At 44.1% G+C, this 20051-nt stretch overlaps 1 protein-coding gene across 4 annotated transcripts in view; it reads left to right on the top strand.

The window, feature by feature from the left end:
- Positions 1-20051, top strand: part of MTUS2 (microtubule associated scaffold protein 2) — a 315424-nt gene that overhangs the window by 245869 nt on the left and 49504 nt on the right. The window contains exon 1 of one of the 4 annotated variants that reach the window (XM_057707973.1): positions 10493-10743. The exons of the other annotated variants lie outside the window; for them this stretch is intronic. Coding sequence (XP_057563956.1) covers positions 10690-10743 — 54 coding nt within the window. The 5' untranslated portion in view covers positions 10493-10689. Of the gene's footprint in view, positions 1-10492; positions 10744-20051 lie in introns of those variants that run through there. 4 annotated transcript variants of the gene reach the window in all.

Genomic DNA, 20051 nt, shown 5'->3' with positions numbered 1-20051 from the left:
CTGCATCCTCTGTGGAAATTTGGTCTGTTTAAACTTTCTCTGATGGGCTCAATTTTGGTAATCTGTATTTCTTTAGGATAATTATCCATTTAATGAAGGATTTCAAATTTATTTGTACAGAGGCCTGTTATGACTTTTAATACTTTTTTCTGTTTTCTCCTTGTCATTTCTTATTTTGTTTATTTGGGCATTCTCTCCTTTTCCTTGCTCAGGTTAGCTAGCGGTTTGCTATTTTGTTAACTTCTTTCAATTAAATCTACTGACTTCCTGTTCTCTACTTCATTGATTTCTGCCTTTGTTTTTACTCTTTCATTCCCAGTGCTTTATTTAGGTTTACTTTGTTGTTGTTTTCGAGCTTTTTCAGCAAGGTATGTAAGTCATTTATTTACATCCTTTCATTTTTCACTTATGAAAGCATTTCCTGCTATGAGTTGTCCTCTCATAACTGCTTTAAGTGTATCCCATATGTTAGGGGTCTTGCGGTTTGTTTTTAGTGGTTTTTAAAACTGTTTTAAAATTTCAGTTTGCATTTTCTCTTTCACCCAAGAGTTGTTTAGTGGGAGGCTTTTAAAAATTTTCAGTACAGGACCTTTTTGTTTTTAGTTTTGATTAATGATTTCTATTTTCATTTCATTGGCTAATAGTCTCTACTTTTATTGCATTGTGATCAGAATGTTGTTTGTGATACTTCTAATTTATGGAACTTATTGATGTTTTGTTATGATCAGTTTTTATGAATGGTTCGAAGACTTGATAAAAGATATATTTGCTTACATTATCAAAATATAAAGTTCAATATATGTCCATAAGACCTACTTAATCGATTTGCTCTGTTTTGCTTGTTTGTTCACTTGATCTGTCTTGAACTAAGAGTGGTAAACCTGCTTCATAAAATTGGTTACTGTGTTATTCAGAGCATAGGTATTCATAAGCGTTTTATCTTCATTATAAATTTGGCTTTTAGCATTAAAAGATGCCCTTCTTTGCTGTGTTTAACACTTTTAGGCTTGAATTCTTATTTGTTGAATATCAAGATTGCTACTCCTGCTTTCTTACTGTTTTCATTTTCCTGGAATACCTTTATCCATCCATTTATATTTAGCCTTGCTGAATCATTTTGTTTTGTATAGCTCGTGAATACAGCATATAGTTGGGTATTACATTGTGAGCTGAATTTTTTTTTTTTTTTTTTTTTGCCACACTGCACAGCATGTGGGATCTTAGTTCCCCAACCAGGGATCCAGCCACACTCCCTGCACTGAAAGTGCAGAGTCTTAACCACTGGGTCGCCAGGGAAGTCCCTCTTTTTCCTACAATCATGAAATTAACATATCACACTCATTGATATGGCTGATATCCATGGTCTCAGTTCTATCATAATGTTCTGTAATTACATCTTTTAAGTTCTATTTGCTGTGTTTCTTTTTCTAAAGCTGTATATTCTTTGCTCTTTAATTTTAAAGAATGGAATTTAGGAACATTTAGTTCTTGTTTTAGTGATTACCTTTGCACTTATAGCTTTCTGAGTGTTCACAGTCCCCTGTTCTCTTATCTAACCTTTGACCATCTGGTTTGCCAGTATTTAATCATATCCTTTAACTCCCACCTATTGCCTTCACAGCAGCCAAGAAGCTTAATCTACTTCCTTTATTCTGCCTTTCACCCCTTACTAGTTTTTTAGTTGCATTATTTCTATTTAGTTGTCACCACATATAGCATTTGTACTTTAACCTTCCATCCTCATACTCACATTTGGTTTTGTCTTCGATCTACAATTCTGTACATAAATCCTTATAGCAGTCCTTTTGCTGAAAATCTCCCAGTCAGTTGAATGACACACAAACTCTAGGCTATTCCTTCAGAAAGACTCATGGGTACAAAATCCCCTGTGTCCTTGTGTTTTAAACTTTTTCTATAGCCTTGATGCTTAGAGAGCTTGACTTTGTAGAAAATCTTGGTTGTATATGTTCTTCCATTAAGTTGTTCTTTATTTACTTTTAAATACTGCTCCATTGCTGTCTTACTTTGAATAGCTAATATTTGTGCCCTTATAATTAGGTGATCATTTTGCCCAGAGATCTTGATTTTTTTTTTTTATCTCTACATTCTAACAGACTTAGTAGAAGTTAAACATCTTAGAGTTGTTTAAGTCTGGGCTGCTTTTCCCAGGTACCCAGTGGGTCTTTTCATCATGAAGATGAAATTCTCTGAAAAGCTTTCTTACAGTATGTTTTTAAGTATCACACCTATTTCATTATTTCTTTTTTTTTCTCTTCAGGAGTCTAATAATATGAGTATGAATCCTTCTTTATCTGTTTTTCGTTTCCAATATTTTCTCCGTGACCCTTTTTTACTTCTTTTTTCCCCCTCATTTTTATTTTCTTGGTTGATTTTCTACCTTTTATAGTGCTTTTTATTAAATTTTCATTTTAATTGATCTTGCTTTGAGCACCTAGTAATTTAATCTTCATTTCTGAGATAACTGTCTTCTTCTTCCATTTCTAAATGTAATCAGTAGCAGAGGTGTAAGAGGTGATCAGCAGGGTTTGCTGCTGGACTGTATGTAGGATTATAGTTCATTATATTATGTTCAAAGAATTATGGTCACCTTCACTGCAAGTGTAGACTTTCTGCAAACATCAAATGTAATCCCTAGTTCTGGGGCACCTACTATTTCCTTCCCTGAAGTGCTGGCATATTTGGGAATCTGGGCATATGATGTAGAGTAGAAGCTTCGGAGCCGTTGGTTTGAGTCCATGTGGCAATCTAGAGTGAGCATTGCTGATAACGTTTGGTGACAGACCCACACAGATCAACGCCCGGGGTCTTATCATCAGTGGAAAAAGAGAAAGAGAAGGAGGAAAATGGCAGGGTGGTTGTGAGAGTCAGTTTTCCCCACGATTATGTAGTAAAGATAACGACGGACAGTGGCACCTTCATGTCTTGTACTTCTTCAGAGCTCCAACTCGAAGAAAAGTCCAGGTGGACGTCAGAGCGGTTTCTCCATCTTTACTTGACAGTGTCTGTGCAGAAGGGCCAGAGGATCAGTGTTCTACAGGGGTTTGAAACCGCCCCGCCCCCGCCAGTGTTAGAGCAGCAGCTGTGTTGTTGCCTGTTAGCAGGTCACTATGCCCTGAAGTTCTTCAACTTTAACCAGGGTGAGTCTGCTCCAAGTCTCATGTATTTAATCAGCATGTCCTGGTACTTACTGTGTGCCTGGTGCTGTGCTGAGTGATACGGGTGCAGTCATGTCTTTATAGGCTCTCCTGGAGCTGGTGACCTTGTACAGGAAGACGGACAGACAGATCAAAGAATTATGTAATTGCCCTGGTGAGAAGTATTACAAAGGAGGAGTCGAGGTTTCTGGGAGAATCTGAACCTGATTGAGGGGTTGAGGACTAGTCTTAACAAAAGTAAGAAGCCGTATGCTGAGATCAGTGACGCATCACTCCCTCGTGTGCAGTGATCCCCGTCTGTTCTTGGGGAGGCTACCGCGTCATCATGGTATAGTAAGGAGGGTTGGGGCACTGGCACGGACACCCAGGTTGGTCACAGACACCATTCCAGCGTCCATAATCCTTTCACCCTTTCTTTACAACGGCCACATTGCTGATTGACATTCCGCTTGTGGTCCATGGTGACCATCCTTCTTATTAAATGTATGTGAAATAGATGCACTTTGCAGCTTTGCCAGCTGCTTCCCATCTCTGTACGTGATTCTGTCAGTTATCCAGTCTTGTCCAGCCTATTCATCCAGCTAGTGAAGATCACTTTGAATTTCACGTCCCTTGTGAGAGTCGTCAGCTCTTCTGAATATAATGCAGAAACCTAAGGAGGACACCTCTCCTGCAATCATCCTAGTCACCGACTTAAAAGGGGAAAAAAATAAAGGTAGTGTCAAAGTCTAACAGATTAAAAACAAAAAAGATTGTCATACCTAAGTAGCAGCCTTCCTACTTGGGTATTACAGAAAAGTGACATTTTTATAGTTCTCTTTTGACAGGTATCTAAGAATAGAATAGTATATGTGTCATTTGTTTCTTTTTTTAAGACCCTTAATATTCTAGATCCTGGTTATTACATCAGAAGTATTTCAGAGCCTCTACTGTCTGTATGCAAATGATCATAATCATCAATTACTTCCAGGTTAAAAATTTCTGTTTCGCATTTTCTCTTTCTAACCCATTCTCACATCATTAAAATCTCTAGATGGATAGTGTTTGGTAAAAGCTACACATATTTTCCTGGCAATCCCCGTTGCTAAAATCCAGTGCAAGAGCTGTAGCTCATATTTTAGATGCATGGAAAAAGGAGGGGCAGGGACAGTGGAACCAAAATAAACAGATGGTTGCCTTGACAATCTGTAAGTGGCTCTTTCATGATCATTTTTCATGGTTTTCCTTTGAAATAAATAGTGAGACAGACATACAGTTGTTATCTCGATGACCTCCTGCAAATGGCCCCATGGCTGACAAACTGCACGAAACACCAGAACGCTTCTGCCTAGAAGCCACCATGGCTGAGTTCCACTCCTGCGAGGTCCTTCCTGCATCACTGGAGGAAACGGTCATGGAGACCTAGTCCCAAGGCAGACTGCTGGTGCCGTGGGTGTGAACATGAGGGAGGCACAGCAAGGGGCGTGATATTTTGGGGAAGACAGATGTAAACAATGGTTATTACATGGAGCAGAATGCCAGGACCAAGGGCAGGTACACAAACTGATGTGAAATCACAGAGAAGGAGAAAATTCACTCCAGCGGGAGGATCCGGCAGAGGAGGTGAAGTGGCACTGACGGGACAGGGCAGTCGGGTGGGAGCAGAGGGAGCCTTGGGTCTCACAGGTGATTGGGGGTGGGGGATGGGGCAGGAACTCCAAGTTCAAGGAAGACAGGGAAAGAGGAATAATAAAATTGAAGATTTTAACATTGATTTATGCCCATGTTTTCTACTATATGAGTTTAAAGTTATTTGTACACTGGTTTGTAAATGTACCTTAAAAAAAACACTATAGTAGAAGGTCTTGTTCCAGGTTCTGAAAATGTGGGGCAATTTCATACACGTTTGAATTGCCTTTTCCATTTTTGTATACTCACATCCCTTATCCAGATCACAACATAAACTTATATTTTGGTATGCCTCACAGATAAAAGCATAGTGGTAACGACATAGCTTTTGAGTCAGATCTGAGTTCAAGACCCCACTCCGTCATTTCCTCGATTTATGTATACTTGACAGGATGTACAGTCTCTGAGCCTCATTTTTCTCATTTGCAAAATGAAGATGCGAACAGGGCTTATTTCGCATTGCTCTGTGAGGCTCACATGAGCTGTTTGCGTGCGAGCCCTAAGCACAGTGCCTGGCATCTGCTAATGATCGGTTAATGTTCATCATTAGTTATTGCTGTAAAGCATCGAGTGTTATGAGGTGTTCTCTGAAGAGGTATCCCAGTAGACCTTCCTGTAACTTTTCTAAATGTTTGTAAAAACTCCCATAAAAAAAAATAGACTGGGAATAAAAACCATCTCCAACTTTTTTTAAATATTAGGAACTAAAATGTCCCAGATTTCATCAGACAGCTTCCTTTTATGCCAAATTATAATAGTCTAACTCCCATTATATATGCCTTCAAGAAGTTCACCCTTTTCTTTTCCAGATATCCATGCTTTGGGGGGACTCTTTAGAAAATTCTTATGCCAGCCCTTGGCTTGGCTGTGTTGTACAGGCCAGTTTATCTCCCCCAAAATGAGTTTCACTGAGCACTTTTTCACTTCTAAAGGCCCCAAGAGAAGGGGCTGTCAGTTTCTCATCCCATCCTAAGGCCCCATCCTGGTTTCGTCAGTGACCTCTTCCAAGAATGTTTTGTCTGTGGGAAGGCTCGCTTCCTTCAAGGGAAATCTCAGTCCGAACAGGTGGCCCTCAAAAGACAACAGACAGCACGGGATGGCGATGTGTAATTCCCATTCCCAACTAGAAGGAACCAGGGTGCCTGACGGGACGGATGGCTGGTCCCAGACCTGTGGCAGGAAATACCCAAGATGGGCCTAGGATTCTGTGTTGTGTCAGAAAGCAAGGAAGGGAGACAAACGGGTTGTGTCAAAAGGACACAGGGGCCGATAAGAAGGTGCTCCCTTTGGCCAGAGAGGAGTTAAACTGAGCATCTAGAAGCAGTAATAAATGCAATCGATGAAAACACATTGTGTATTTTAACATAAAAACATGAGTTTATAATGATGTTTGGAAGAAGTGAGAGAAAGCAAATAACCTCATTGGGTACCATTACAGCACCAAGTCTTTTTTTCAGAAAATTGACACTTAAAGAGAAAGGAGTGAGCATTTATCCCATCTTTCCTGTACAACCTGTATTGCTGGGAATTGAAATCACCCTAGTTGATGAAGAAAAATTCTTTCCTTGTATAAAAATCCCAGCTAATAAATGCAAAAGGATGATAGAATCAGAACATCGTGTTGTGACTCCTAATGATTCAGGTAATAATCATTAACAAAGGGAACTATTAGATGAGCCAACGATGGGTAGCTCTGTAATGGAGGAGAGGAAGCCATCGCATCTGGTTCACTAGAGCATCATTGACGGCATCTGGTTCACTAGAGCATCATTGACGGCATCTGGTTCACTAGAGCATCATTGACGATGGAGCCCCCAGTCATCGTGTGCTTCCCGGGGGGTTGCAGGGTGATACCCACAACACCACATCTGAGGTACTGTTGCCCAAGTACACGGACCTCAAATCTCATCCAGCCTCAAGAACTAAATTTTATTTACAGGGTTGTAGGAACAAGGGAAATGTCATTACAAGGAAGCCAAGAGGCAAGTCCATAATGTAGGACGTTCTATAAGCCAACCAACCCAGTTTCTGAGCAAATCAATGGCGGGGGTGAGGAGAAAGGAAGGGGAGGGGTGGGCACTGCCAGTCCATAAAAGTGGCCTAAGAGACTTAACAATGTACTGTGTGGACCTAGTTTGGGTAAAATAATTTTCTTTCAGAGAAAGCAGGAAAATGTTGTTCTAGACTAAGTATTAGATGCCAAGGAAATAGTGTCAGTTTTGTTCGGTGTTTTAACAGCATTGTGGTTATGTAAAAATGCTCAGAATTTTCAGCAATGCATACTGAAGTATGTAGGACATGGCTTTGAAATACTATAACAAAAAAAAAGGGACAAGTGAAAATAAAGTTTCAAATCTTGATAATTGCTGAATCTGGGTGACGGACATATAAAAGAAAAGTTTAAGAGAGGGACAGATGGGGACTTCCTTAGTGGCTCAGTGGTTAAGAGTCTGCCTGCCAACGCAGGGGGCACAGGTTCGAGCCCTGCTCCAGGAAGATCCCACATGCCACGTAGCAACTAAGCCCGTGCCCCACAACTACTGAGCCTGTGCTCTAGAGCCCACAAGCCACAACTACTGAGCCCATGTGCTGCAACTACTGAAGCCCACGTGCCTAGAGCCTGTGCTCCGCAAAAAGAGAAGCCACCACAATGAGAAGCCCACGCACCAGAACAAAGAGTAGTCCCGCTCGCCACAACTAGAGAAAGCCTGTGCGCAGCAATGAAGACCCAACACAGTCAAAAGTAAGAAATAAATAAATAAATAAATATTTTTTTAAAAAAGGGGCATTGATGAAATCCATGGGCCAGAATCTTGATAACTGTTGAAAGTGGAAATGGATATATGAAGGTCCTTTTCATTTATCCCTCTGTTTTTGAGTATATTTAAAATTTTTTTCACTTATAAAGAAAATAAACATGGCATAACTCTAGGATATCGGTGCATTTCTCAAAATCTGGGTTGTTTTCTCTGAGATCGCACCACGTGTGTGATTTGAGCATGGCCAGTGCCGGGCCCTTCGGCACCTTCCATGCACAATAAGAGAAGCTGAGTCCATCTTTCTCTGGGCCGCCTCCCCACCCCCCGCTCTGCTGTGGGCAGCTTCTGGAGCAGGCACGCTCAGACCTCGCGCAAGAACAAGCAGTCATTTTCTAGCACGGTGCAATCGAAATCCTATTTTAGAAGGAAACCGTTTCCTCAGGTGCAGAAAAACAGTTCTGCCGGAAGAAAGCCTTCTGCACACGGCTGTGGGGCGATGGTCAGCTTCTTGGAGCCTCCCTGTCCTGCTGCTCTACCCGCAACAGAGGCTTTGCTCTGTCTTCACTTGATCAGGTAACTGTTGTGCAAGGACCGTCCATCCCCAGGGGAAGGCACGCCGCCACTGTTTTATTTTTAGTTGTGGTAAAATGCACATGACATAAAACTTACCATTCCAACCATTTAAGGGTACAGTTCAGTATCATTCAGTGCAGTCACATCGTGGTGTAACCAACCTCTAGAACTCTTTCCATCTCTCAGAACTGAAACTCTGTCCCCATTAAATATCTTCCCATTCCCGCCTTTCCCACAGCCCCTGGCCAGCGCCAGTCTACTTTCTGTCTCTATGAATTTGACGACTCTAGGTACCTCCTCTAAGTGGGATCATACAGTATCTGTCTTGTTGTGACTGGCTTATTTCACGTAGCGTCACGTCTTCAGCGTTCATCTGTAGTAGCGTGTGACAGGATGTCCTTCCTTTTTAAGGCAGAATAATATTGCATGGTGTGGATGGACCACATTTTGCTCAGCCATTCACTCGTCGATGGACACTTGGGTTGCTCCCACCTCTTGGCTGCTGTGATCAGTGCTGCTGTGCACGTGGCCTTACCAAGGCATCGCTTCTTGCAACATAAAGTTTTTCTCCCAAGGTGTCAAAAGTCCCAGCGACAACTCTCAGTCAGGGTTCAAGATCAAGGTCCTGTCAGCTCCTCTCTCTCTGAGGTCTGCCCAGGCTCACTGCCAAGGAGGGCAAGCCTGTGTGAGAGGGAGGCAGCTCTGTACCTCCTGACATCAAGGAGCCCAGGCAGGGGTCCCTGCCTTCCCCTGATACACTTGGTCTGAAAACAATAAAAGGAACACACACTGGCAAGATGGTAAACGGTGGACATTCGCTCCGTCACACCTGTTTCCCATTCCCCAAGGATCAGCTGCTGAAGTATGAATAGTGGTGTTTTTTTTCCAACAGATTTATTGTAGACATATAGAAATGCATCAGGGTATAGTGTTGCTTCACGTTTCATAAAAGGCTGTTTTCTCACTCAACAACGTATCACCATTCCATGCAGTGGACAGGTGTTGGATGTCTAGGGTATCCCCATTTTTATGCTGTTACAAATGACGCTAAACTGAATATCCTTATGCATATACTCTTGTAGATGTGTGACTATTACTGTAGTCAATCTGTTGGGTCAAAGTGTATCTACATTTAAAATTTCAATAGAAACAGCCGAAAGAACGATGCCAGTTTACCTGTTAGTGTTAAAGGAAGATTTGAGTTTATTCTTTCAAGTTTAGGGCAGACATTCTGATCTGTTGTTATTTAATCACCAAATATCCTTGACCTCTCTACAAGCAAATTTGAATAGCCTGTGCTACTTAATTAAAACTTCTTGGAAAAATCTCAAGTTAGTAAAATTATCTAATTTTAACTATTGTCTGCTTCCAGTCGTAGGCAAATTTAATGGGCAAAAATGGAATTGTATATTTCTGCAGATGGTAAATTTCAGGATTTCTCCTTTGACATAGCAGGAAGTATAAAGTTAATTTTATAAATATTTGCATCAGTTACTTTCAGGATTACACAAACATAGTTTTAAATACCCCATCTCTTTTGAGATTAAACACAAACGAACAAAAAACCTTTGCCCCCACCTCCTTCCCTTTTTGATTTTCAACCTTTTGAAAAATTACAAATCGCCCAGAAAGATCAAGTCCTCCAAGACTTTTATGCTGGTGTGCGCAGGAGATATATCTGCCCCACACCCCAATTTTAATGACTTAAGCCACTGGAACGGTTTGTGTCTGTCAGCCGAGACAAGCGATTTCACAATTACATTTCAAATATAAAGATTTCCTCCAACGAGGCAAAAACTGTTCGTGGCACACAAATTTGAAAAGGAGCAATGGGTGTTTCCCCCATCCCCATCCCCACCCCCACCCCAAGCAACGAGGCCCTGAGAGCCGGTTACAGGGAGGAGAGGCCATAGATGATACATCACGTTTATAAATATCTTTACTTCTCGGGAAAATAGAAAGCAAGTATTTGAGTAGAGCCACGTCTCTCCCAGTCCTCTCCGTGGTCCTCAGCCCGAGCATCCCTGGAAGACCAGCTCTTTTGTGTTTCCTGCGTCCTCTCCAGGCGTGTCTGCGTCGCGCAGGGGCGCATCGGCGCGCGGGGGAGGGCTGGGAACGGGGCGCCTGCGGTCCCCTCCGGGAGGTGGCATCGCTAAATGCTCGATTGTTATGCGACTATTGATTTGCCTCAGTCTGAGGATTCCAGTGGCAAAGTGACCCTCCCTCCGCCTGTCCCCTCCCTTCCTGGCTCCCGCCCTCCCTCTCCCCGCAGTAGGAACCGAACGCGGCCGCCCTGCGCTCCTCCTCCTCCTCCTCCTCCTCCTCCTCCTGTCGTTCCTCTGGCTCCGGGATTCCTGAAGTTATTAGGAGAAATAAGGTAGCCGAGGGGACCACATGGAAGTTGTGACAGCTCCCAGCGGCGCGCCCCTCTCGCTGGAACCAGCACCTCGCCTTAGGGATTGCCCGCTGACACGTTGAATGAAGGAGGTCCCCTTGCCAGCCAGCCTGCCGCGATGGGCCACTGCTGCTGCAAGCCTTATAACTGCCTTCAGTGCTTGGACAAGACGGTACTTTGCCTTCCCTGTCTCTCTCTCCCTCCCCTCCTCCTTCCAAAGGGCAGAGAGGAGGCCAGAGCCGGCACCTCTGTCCCTGTCCCCGGCATGTGTCTGCACTTGTCTGTGGGTAAGCGGGAGGCTGCCCTGGCTGGGTCCAGGGTGCTGAATCGAGAGCCGTGTTGCCAGAAACACTGGGTCTCCCATACTCTGCAGTGCCTTATATAATTGCCTTTCTGCAGTCTCAGATGTAACTGTTGCATTCTCCTGAAATGGGAGGGCTCTACTCCAACATCTTGAAATCCACACTGCCAAGAAATCTTTGGAATATTCTTACTGCATTGTAATGTACCTGTGAAATCTAAGACGTTCCAGTGGGGAGTTTAGATTCGCTAGACGTGTTGCTCTTGGCCAACTGCTAACTTTGAAAGTTTGCCACTCTTTTTGACAAACAGCATCCATCCTTGTCGTTTCTATCCTTAAGGTCAGAGAAGCAAGCACCGGTCCAGTTATTCTCTCTGTACGTGTTTGCATCACGTAGGGGCAAAGAACATAGAGGTGAAAACTTAAGGAGCTGGAGAGTCTGAGGGTGTGTTCCAGTTTTCACTGGAAGGAAAATTCACAGCCAGGGAATGGAGAATAGAGCGTGAGCAAGCATTGTATGACAGTTCCAACACAAAGCCTTTCTCTGCTTTTGACATTTGCCTGTGAGCTTACAGAGAGATTAGGACATGCTTTTAATTTCACTACTAGAAATGTGGTGGCACGAACTCTTGTCTCTGTGTTATATTTTATTATCACACACATTTGGATTTCTCAAAGATGCATGAAATGGAATTTAACAAGAGGTTGAAATTGCCTCCTTTCTAGTCATGGGCATCAGCTGTATAGCTTGAGGTATAGTATGTAACCAGGTGAAGGGAAACGAATGGCTTAATATAAAACTCATTACAAGGAGGTCACTTGGGAACATCTTAGTTATCAGTAGTGTTTATGAACTTTGACCTGAAGTAGGGTTACACACCACCTAGGAAAATTAAACCGATACCTTAAAAATCACCTGGTCCTCCTCCTCCAATAGAAATAACTAACTCAGTGGAATTGGCTTTTGCTGCCATGACTAAGAACTAAATTACTTATGTACACATTTATGTGCTTTTGACAAATAAAAATATGCAACATTTGTGCTTAGTCATCTGCAAATCCAACACTGAAGTGATTAAGCCCTTTTTCAAGAGAAAAGGTCACCAAAAGGTGTTGGAGGAAGGCTTGTGAAGTAGTTATTGTAAAGGGGAAGGATTTGCCACATGTACAGTAATATTATAATGTTTATACTTCCAAGCTCTGGTACAAAAGCTTTAGAGATAGAAACTGATTAAAGGTCTTTTATGAGACCTTTAAAGTGAATCCATGGTCGCTTTTTGTTTCAAGTCAAGTTCTTGAAAAATATTATCCCTGTGTCAGTCTTTAAATTGCAGATTTTAGGAAGATAATTAAATGTTACTTCATCTCTGTAGCAGTGTGATGTTTAAGTGACTTGCAAATGTTTAAGCTTTACACTTCAAACTACAGGCAAATTATTCTCTCCTGATGAAAACTTAAAAACTTACACAACATTTATAAGCTTTCTCATTGTTTGCACCCACAGTTCCGACATTTCTTTGCTATACTCTAGAATGGTATTCCCATTGGAGGTTTTGCAGATGTATGTTCATAGGTGCTCATTTTAGGAATTAAGGGCTTCCCTTTTTTTAATTAAAAAATTTTTTGTTTTATTTCATTAGCCACCTTTCAGGATAATTTCTCAGGCAGTATGCCAAAACCATTTGTTTATTCAGTAGTTACCTATTGAGCCAGGCATCGTCTACTAGGACTATTATGGGATTCCATTCCAATCTCAAACTCTGGAAATCAGTTTACTCTTTAAATCTCACAATTAAAATCCTTCAGTCTGCTAATCAGCTCTGACAATCCCAGCATCAACATGGTTTAAAAGAGACCTGATAAAATGGTCGATAACGTTGTCTCTGATTACTTTAGCCCATCTTAATAAACCTTAAAAAAAAGTAAGAGAAAACACTCCCTCTGAACTCTGTATGGATACAAAATAGAAAACTTTCTTTTGTGAAGTAAAAGTGTCTTTAACAGTTTAATCATAGTACACCTAAAGATGTTCTGGAAAGAGTTGGGGGGGGGGGCGATGGTAGATAGGTCATTAGTTCAGAGACAGGCTAACAAATGTTAGTCCTAAGATGTTTCTTTAACATGAGTTTATTGGGGGCAGAAAATAAGGAATCTTACCTAGAGTAGAGCATAAAAAGTTGTTAAATGAACAAATGGTTTTTAAAAGCTGATGGTGCCTGAGCATTTTAACTTTAAAAACAGCTGTGAAAACGTTGACAGTTTGCTCTGTGCCCAGTTATTATGGAGACTCGCAAAGAATTCTTAAAAGGCACAGCCCGCGCTATGGAGTTTAGCAGTTATTTGTTTGGTTGTACTTCCACCTTTTCCAGAGAAATTGTGAGTGAAGTCGGCAACGGTAACACGGGCAAGGCAGTTAAACCATTAGTGCCAGACCGGGGTGTCACGACGTGAACGTTATGCGGTACTGACTCTGCCTGTTCCCGGGATCCAGTGAAGGGAGAAATCAGTGCTGGAATCAAAGGCGAGGTTTCTTGGAAGGAGTGGATCGTGACTTGCACGTTGAGGGATGGGGTAGAGTTTTGAGACAGACTGTAACTCTAAGCAAAGAGCTCAGGAGTAGAGATGGTCAGGCCCACTTGGGTGAAGGGTGGGAGTCAACGTTAGGACACACGAGCACACAGGGAGTGTGGCGAAATGTTTTCTAGGCTCAAAACCACACCTAGGTTTTTTAACTTGAGTGAAGAAGAAGTTGGGATCTATCTTGACATTTGAGCAGAGACGCGTCTGTAGAAAGACTCATCCTACAGATATTTGGAAAAGAAAGGTGTGACCCAGGAAGGCCCCTGGGACACCCAGGTGGGTCCCCAGGAGTCTGTTCACCAGTGGACTCAGCGTAGTCCAGGCTCAAGCCAGCAGCTCTGCACACGCAGACACCTCCCAGAGTTGGTCGTTCTTAAGAACGTTGAGTTACTAAGAGAAATCAACTAGATGTGCAACTAAAATGCCAACTCGTTTTTTAAAAATCAGAAATACAACTGGCAAGCAGATGAACGGTTACAAGCCCAGTAAACATGGGATTTCTTTTTAGAGTCAGAGGCTAGCCTTATAGGAAGCTTTGGTGAGGATGGAGTATTGTTTAGGCATCCGGTGGCCTCAGGGCCTGGCGTGTCTGTGTCCCCTCACCCCTCCACCCTGAAGTCACTCCGGAGGCTGTGCGGTGGCTCCTCGCCCTGGTGACTGCCTCGTCCAAGCGCCCTTTGCTTTGCTTCCTTTACTACAGCCCCCTCTGGCCCTGCTGCCTTAGGTACTGTCCCGTCCCTTTAGGGGTTACTTTGCATATCTCTAGCCTAACCTTTCCTGTCTTCATTACCATCTCAGAGGCGAACCTTACGAACCTTTTCTCTAAATTCTTGGTAGGGGTGTGAGTTGGGGGAAGGCACCTCACTGCTTCTCCCAGGTATGCACGGGTGATGGGATAGTAATAACTTTGGGAAGGTCATTAAAAGAAGATAGAATCCAGGAAGGTCAAGAGACTACTTCAGTGAGACAGAAATGGATTAAAACGCATGGTTCTGGATAATTTTCCTTTCTTTTGCTTGCTCTGGGATCCAGAAGTTTCCAGCCTTATTTCTTCGGATTCATAGTTCTTCTTGGTGGGCCCCATACGTCTCTGCCCTTCCTAACTGATGTCCCTCTGTTAACTGCAGCCCCTTAGGTAGTAGGCTAGATGTTTCGCAGTCGTCAACACCCCAGCCTGCACAAGGGCAGAGGCTGGAATGATACATCCTGAAATTTACTCTGATTTCTTCTGAAACCAGATATGACTTTGCTCACCTTCCACACGAGTAGACGCTGACACGTATTTAAGAATATTAGGGACTTCCTAGGTGGCGCAGTGGTTGAGAATCCGCCTGCCAATGCAGGGGACGTGGGTTCGATCCCTGCCCCAGGAGGATCCCACATGCCGCGGAGCAACTAAGCCTGTGCACCACAATGAGGAGTGGCCCCAGGCTGGTCACAACTAGAGAAAAGCCCCTGCGGAGCAACTAAGCCCGTGGGCCACAATGAGGAGTGGCCCCGGGCTCCGCACCACTAGAGAAAAGCCCGTGTGCAGTAACGAAGACCCAACACAGCCAATTAAATAAATAATTAAATAAATAAATTTTTTAAAAAAGAATATTAAACGTGAATGATGCTTTCCCTTCGACCGGTCTATATTAAATTTCATTTCCGAGTAGAAAAGCAGACATAAAATACTGTGGCCTGTGTTAATTATATGTGAAAAGAATAATGCGTATTGATTAAGTCAAAGTGTGGCATTGATGCTGCCTTAAAGCCATAATAACTGAAATGAATATAAGGTCAGTCCACCTCCCAAAGGAATTTTCCACAGAGCTGTATGACGAATCTGGCCAGTCTTCACAATATTAATATTGAAAATGAATGCAGTATTCACAAAAGGTGGTACAAAAACGACACTGAAGACGTATGTGTTCTGTTGATGTCACCTGGTGGCTGGTTCGTTTTGAAATACAAAAGAAGATATTTCCCTATTAAGACAAAGTTCTACCGTGTAGAATTAAACCCTAAGCTGGAGTGAGAAGCAATGTTGTTTCTGGGAAGAATGAAAAAAAAAAAAAACAACCCTTAGCCTCTGTAATTTCCTGTGTAGGTATATGACTTAGGATCTCAAAAAATTCACAGTAAAAAGGATCTGATGTTTCCTCAAATACCAGAATTCTGTAGATATTTTAATTTAACTCCTCCTTAGGGTTCGTTTGTTTAGCCTGAGAAAAAAGTGGCCCAGCTCTCGTGATTGAATTTTCCTGATACGCACTGATTTCAGGGAAGGCTAAAAAGATGGGAAAGATGAGTTGGGAGTCTTTAGGCTTACATATATATATATTTTTTTTTTTTCCATGTACATACATATGTCCCTCTTTAAAAAAAAATGTCAGATGGGGAAGAGGAAGCTGATAAAAACACTCAGAACTGCAGTGAATTTGATGAAATCGTCCTCAGTGCCCGTGGTAGCTGACCAAGCATTCTTTCAGGGAGAGTCACAGACCAGAGGCAGACACTTGGCAAGAAAAGGAAAAGGGCCCCTCTGATGGGGGTGACAGAGGTTCCCAAAATAGCCCCAGGTGCTGTTTTCTTTGTGTCACTGGTCTTGTGTCCTGGCCTTTGCCTGGGGTGTGCCCTTCACAGGCCCCCTGCATACCCATCCTCTGGTCGCAGGAAATCTCCCAGCCAGCCCTGCCTGGAGGAGTTTTATCACAGTGTTTTGTAATTGCTTATTCATTTACTGACTCTTTGGGAGACCCGTAAGCTTCCTGAAGGCAGAAATATCCTGGCGGGCATGTCTGCCTGCTTTGTAAATCTGTGTCGTGTTGGATATAGTTCCTGTTTCTGGATCAGTTGGGGTGAAAGCACCTCAGATTCACTCACCTTGTATGTGTCGATTATCATTCAAAACACATATACTCAATTTTAATAAAAACCGGGCTGTCCTGTTGATTTCGAATTGGGGGAGGGGCTGAGATGTCTGATGCTAACAGAGACGGGCGTTTTCACTTCCTGTCACCACCAATCACATGGGTAGCTCCAGACCCCTGAACAGACAGCTCCCCTTGACCAAACATGTTAGGATTACAGAGTGTGGCAGGCTTGCTTGGGGCTTGGCTATGCATCCAGTTGCTTGGAGTTAATGGGATGATGAGCAGGTCATACGCTTTCCCAGGCTTCCGTAGCTAAGAAAGATCAAAGGCAGTGTCTCCTAAGATTTTGCAGCGCCATGTCTAAGAAGACATGTGGGTCTCACTGTAGCAGACCTGGTAGGGTGAGAAGTACAGGGGATACCTGGATGTTTCGTGGGGATAGCACATCTGGGATTCTGTCTGTGAGTGCAGTGGACCACGCTAAAGGCACTAGAGGACTCGGAGTGCAAAGGAGAGGCTCGTGACCAAATAAAAGCGGCAGCTAAGAAGACCCAGCTGCTGGTGTGGGCCCAAGATGAATGTTCTCCAAGTGTCCTTTTCCCGTTAAGCCCATCCTAGAGTAAACAGTAATTTTAGAGGAACGGCCGTCTTCAACGTGGCGATTTCTGGGCTGCATCACTCGGATAGCTTGGATGCCTGATACCGAGTTCTATTTTTAGCCCATTGGAGGGAAAGCAGGGGCTCATGTGCTTGGCACCAGTGAGGAATTTTCCACTCATTCCCCACGTAGGGAAGCACTGATCTGACACTGGGTCATCCAGGAGGCCCTGCTCGTATTTCACCCCTCCCGCCGTGTCATCACCCGGACCTGGCTTAGGGTGGGGGCGGGAAGGGGATGGTGTGTGAGAGCCTTGGAAAGGGAGTCTCTGGGGCAGCCTCACTCCTGGGTGTTCAGCAGAAGCTCGGGGCCTGGCAAGAAAGCTGCTGGGCTCTGCTGAGCCACGATGGGAGGAAGGGTGACTCTCTGAGGTGGAGAATGGAAATTCCCTTTAGGTTCTCTTCGTGCCTAAGGAGCAGCATCCCTGAAGTCCTAGCTGCAGGGCAGCATCACGTCACTCTGGTTGGGCTTGCAGAAAGCCAAAGGCAACTTAATTGATGCAGCACATTCGCAAATTAGAAGAGTTGATATCATTTCAAGACCAAGCACACAGGGAAGGAGGGCTGCAGCCAGACTGGTCCAGCTGGCCTCCGCCAGCAGAGCCACGCCAGCGTCTTCAGCAGGACGCAGCGGGAGCCCATTGGGAAGCGTTCGAGAAAGCCGAGGAGGGCGAGGGGGGAAGCTAAGTAGCTACCTATCAGACGTTACAGCCCCACGTAGGCTAGAATGGAAATGAACTGAAGTGCAACCAACCGACAGATCCACACCAAGGAAAAATACAGGGAGGGTAAGGGTGGGTGGGTGTGAATGCAGCCGGGGAACGTTTTCATTGAAAGAGTCGTGGGGGCTGTCCACTGCCTCTACCCCAGTTAGACGTGGAAAGCTTCGTGGTAACGAGTGCTCGGATACAAGCTGAGCATCGGGGCAATTTGAATCTTGATGTTGGGTCTATATAAGCACGGGACGGAGGGGAGATCTCCTTGTGTTCGTGTTTGATGACGTGTGGATCCTGGGTTGAAACGCCTGCTTGGCCGCTTCCTGGCTGGTGGTGCCGGTTCCTGGGCCAGTTAGCTAACCATAGAGCCCCAGTTTTATCCTCCAGAGTGGGAAATAAAACCCAGGACCTGCTTGACAGTATTTTGAGGAGTAAGGAAGGAAGAGGGCTTACCCAGCACTGCGCCTGGCACCTAGGGAGTGTTTGGTCAAGGTTAGTGTTAATATTGACATAGTAATCAGCAGACCTTACCCGAGCTTTGGTCCTTTCCCTTGACATTTCAGCCACCAGGTCTGTTGCTTGTCTTTGTTAGGTGACCCTGAGACCGGTTGGTTTTGTCGTCTGCACTTGCAGAAGGTTGGGGGCGAGGGTGGGATGGGTCTTTGTAGATTGTCTTCCTCTCTGCTTCCCAAAATGGAGAGGGTGTAGGGTCTCTCATCTTACTGGTTTTCCTCCTATTTCCCCCGCATCTCTTCTCCCTTCCCATCCTCTTCCCTTTCCTTTCTTGCTGCTTCTCTTTCATTCTCTCACCTGCATTTTTCCTGAAGCAAAGATGGTTGGGGCAGGCCTGACCACAGGTACCAGCAGTGCCTTTTCACCTGAGTGTCTTGAGTCTGAAGATTTTCATCCATGTCATCAGCACCGTCTCCAGCTGAGGCCTGTGCTCTGTGCTGGCCCTTCAAGCCACCCCTTCCCCAGATGCCTGATTCTTCCAGGGCTGGAAAGTGGGGTGTGGTGTGTTGTGACATGGAATCCCGGCATGTGGGTGACATCCTTCCAGGGCTTCATCCCAGAGCTGCTGCAGGAGCTGAGGGAAACGCTGACTTTAAGTGAGAAATTGGGGTCAGTTTATTGTTTTTTGTTATGTTCTCATTGGTCCCTGCCTAACCTCCTCTAAGCCTTTGCAACTGTCAGCGGCCCAAGAGTGAATACTTGGTGATGCTATTTCTGTTCTGATAAGCACCGTATTTCAATTCTCTGGCTCTGCTTTGGAAATTGAGGATGTGAGTGTTCAAAAATTATTATTCTTGATAGTAGAAACAAGTTAAATTTTTTCACTAGTTTGAGATTATTTCAGGGTAACTACTGAAATTTGCCCTGTCAGGAATACCAAGTTTTCTTAATTTGTAGTAACAAGTCAGTGGCTGTATCACGCTGTTGTTAGAACAAGCATCTATCCCTGTGATCAGTCTGATTAGACACTTTCCCTGTTCTGAGTTCGCTAGTCTTTGAACTTAGAATAGAATCAAGACAGAGCCAGGAAGGCACTTTAAAAACAAAAACAGAGAATAAGACATATGTCAATTCTAAACACACTCAGACACTCAACATGGAAAATCACCTGTTATCTATAGGATGTCATCCAGTTGCAAATAAAATCAAAGGAAACTGCAGAGTTGTGATAACAGCTAACACTTGTATGGAGCTTGTAAGTGCCAGGCACCGTTCCACCTGCTTCACGTACATTCATTTATTTAACCCTCTGGACAGCCCTGTGCAGGGGGCGTGACACCAAGGCAGCACCGCGCAGTGATCAGGAGCATGTATGCTCTCAGGAGTGATTCCCAACCTTCAGGTTCAGGGAAGGCAAGGATGCTATGGGCTGGGGTGAGGAGGGAGCTTCCTGAGTGAGATGGGGGTCCACTGTCCCTCAAAGGGTGTATCGTTGCTATGTGAGTCTTAAAAGAACCATGACTTCATCATTGTTCATGCCTGTGGCTAAAATAGGTCCCAGCTTATTTTGCATGTAGAGTTTTATCTTGGCATGGAATTCCGATATTGCTCAGCAAACGCCCTTGGGATAACCTGAGACCCTGCCATCGGGCCAAAGTAGCACACGTGTCACCAGGGTCTAAACGCAGCAGACACAGAGACAAGATCGTGACAGCTATCTGCTCCCATTCGGCACAGGTTTTCCGGGGCTTGCTGACATCAAAGTCAAAGGAGGTCAAGAAAGAAAGAGGGTTCACGAGGCCCTGATGATATCTGTGCTAGATATTGGGTACCTGCTTTAGCCAAAATCCCCTCTTTGGAAATGTTTGCTTTGGGAGTACGTTGTACACAATGGAAGAGCTTTTCCTTGAAGGCC

The sequence above is a fragment of the Hippopotamus amphibius genome, chromosome 14 (genome assembly GCF_030028045.1).
Source record: "Hippopotamus amphibius kiboko isolate mHipAmp2 chromosome 14, mHipAmp2.hap2, whole genome shotgun sequence".
Taxonomy (NCBI): domain Eukaryota; kingdom Metazoa; phylum Chordata; class Mammalia; order Artiodactyla; family Hippopotamidae; genus Hippopotamus; species Hippopotamus amphibius.
This window is presented reverse-complemented; position numbering and strand designations above follow the sequence as displayed.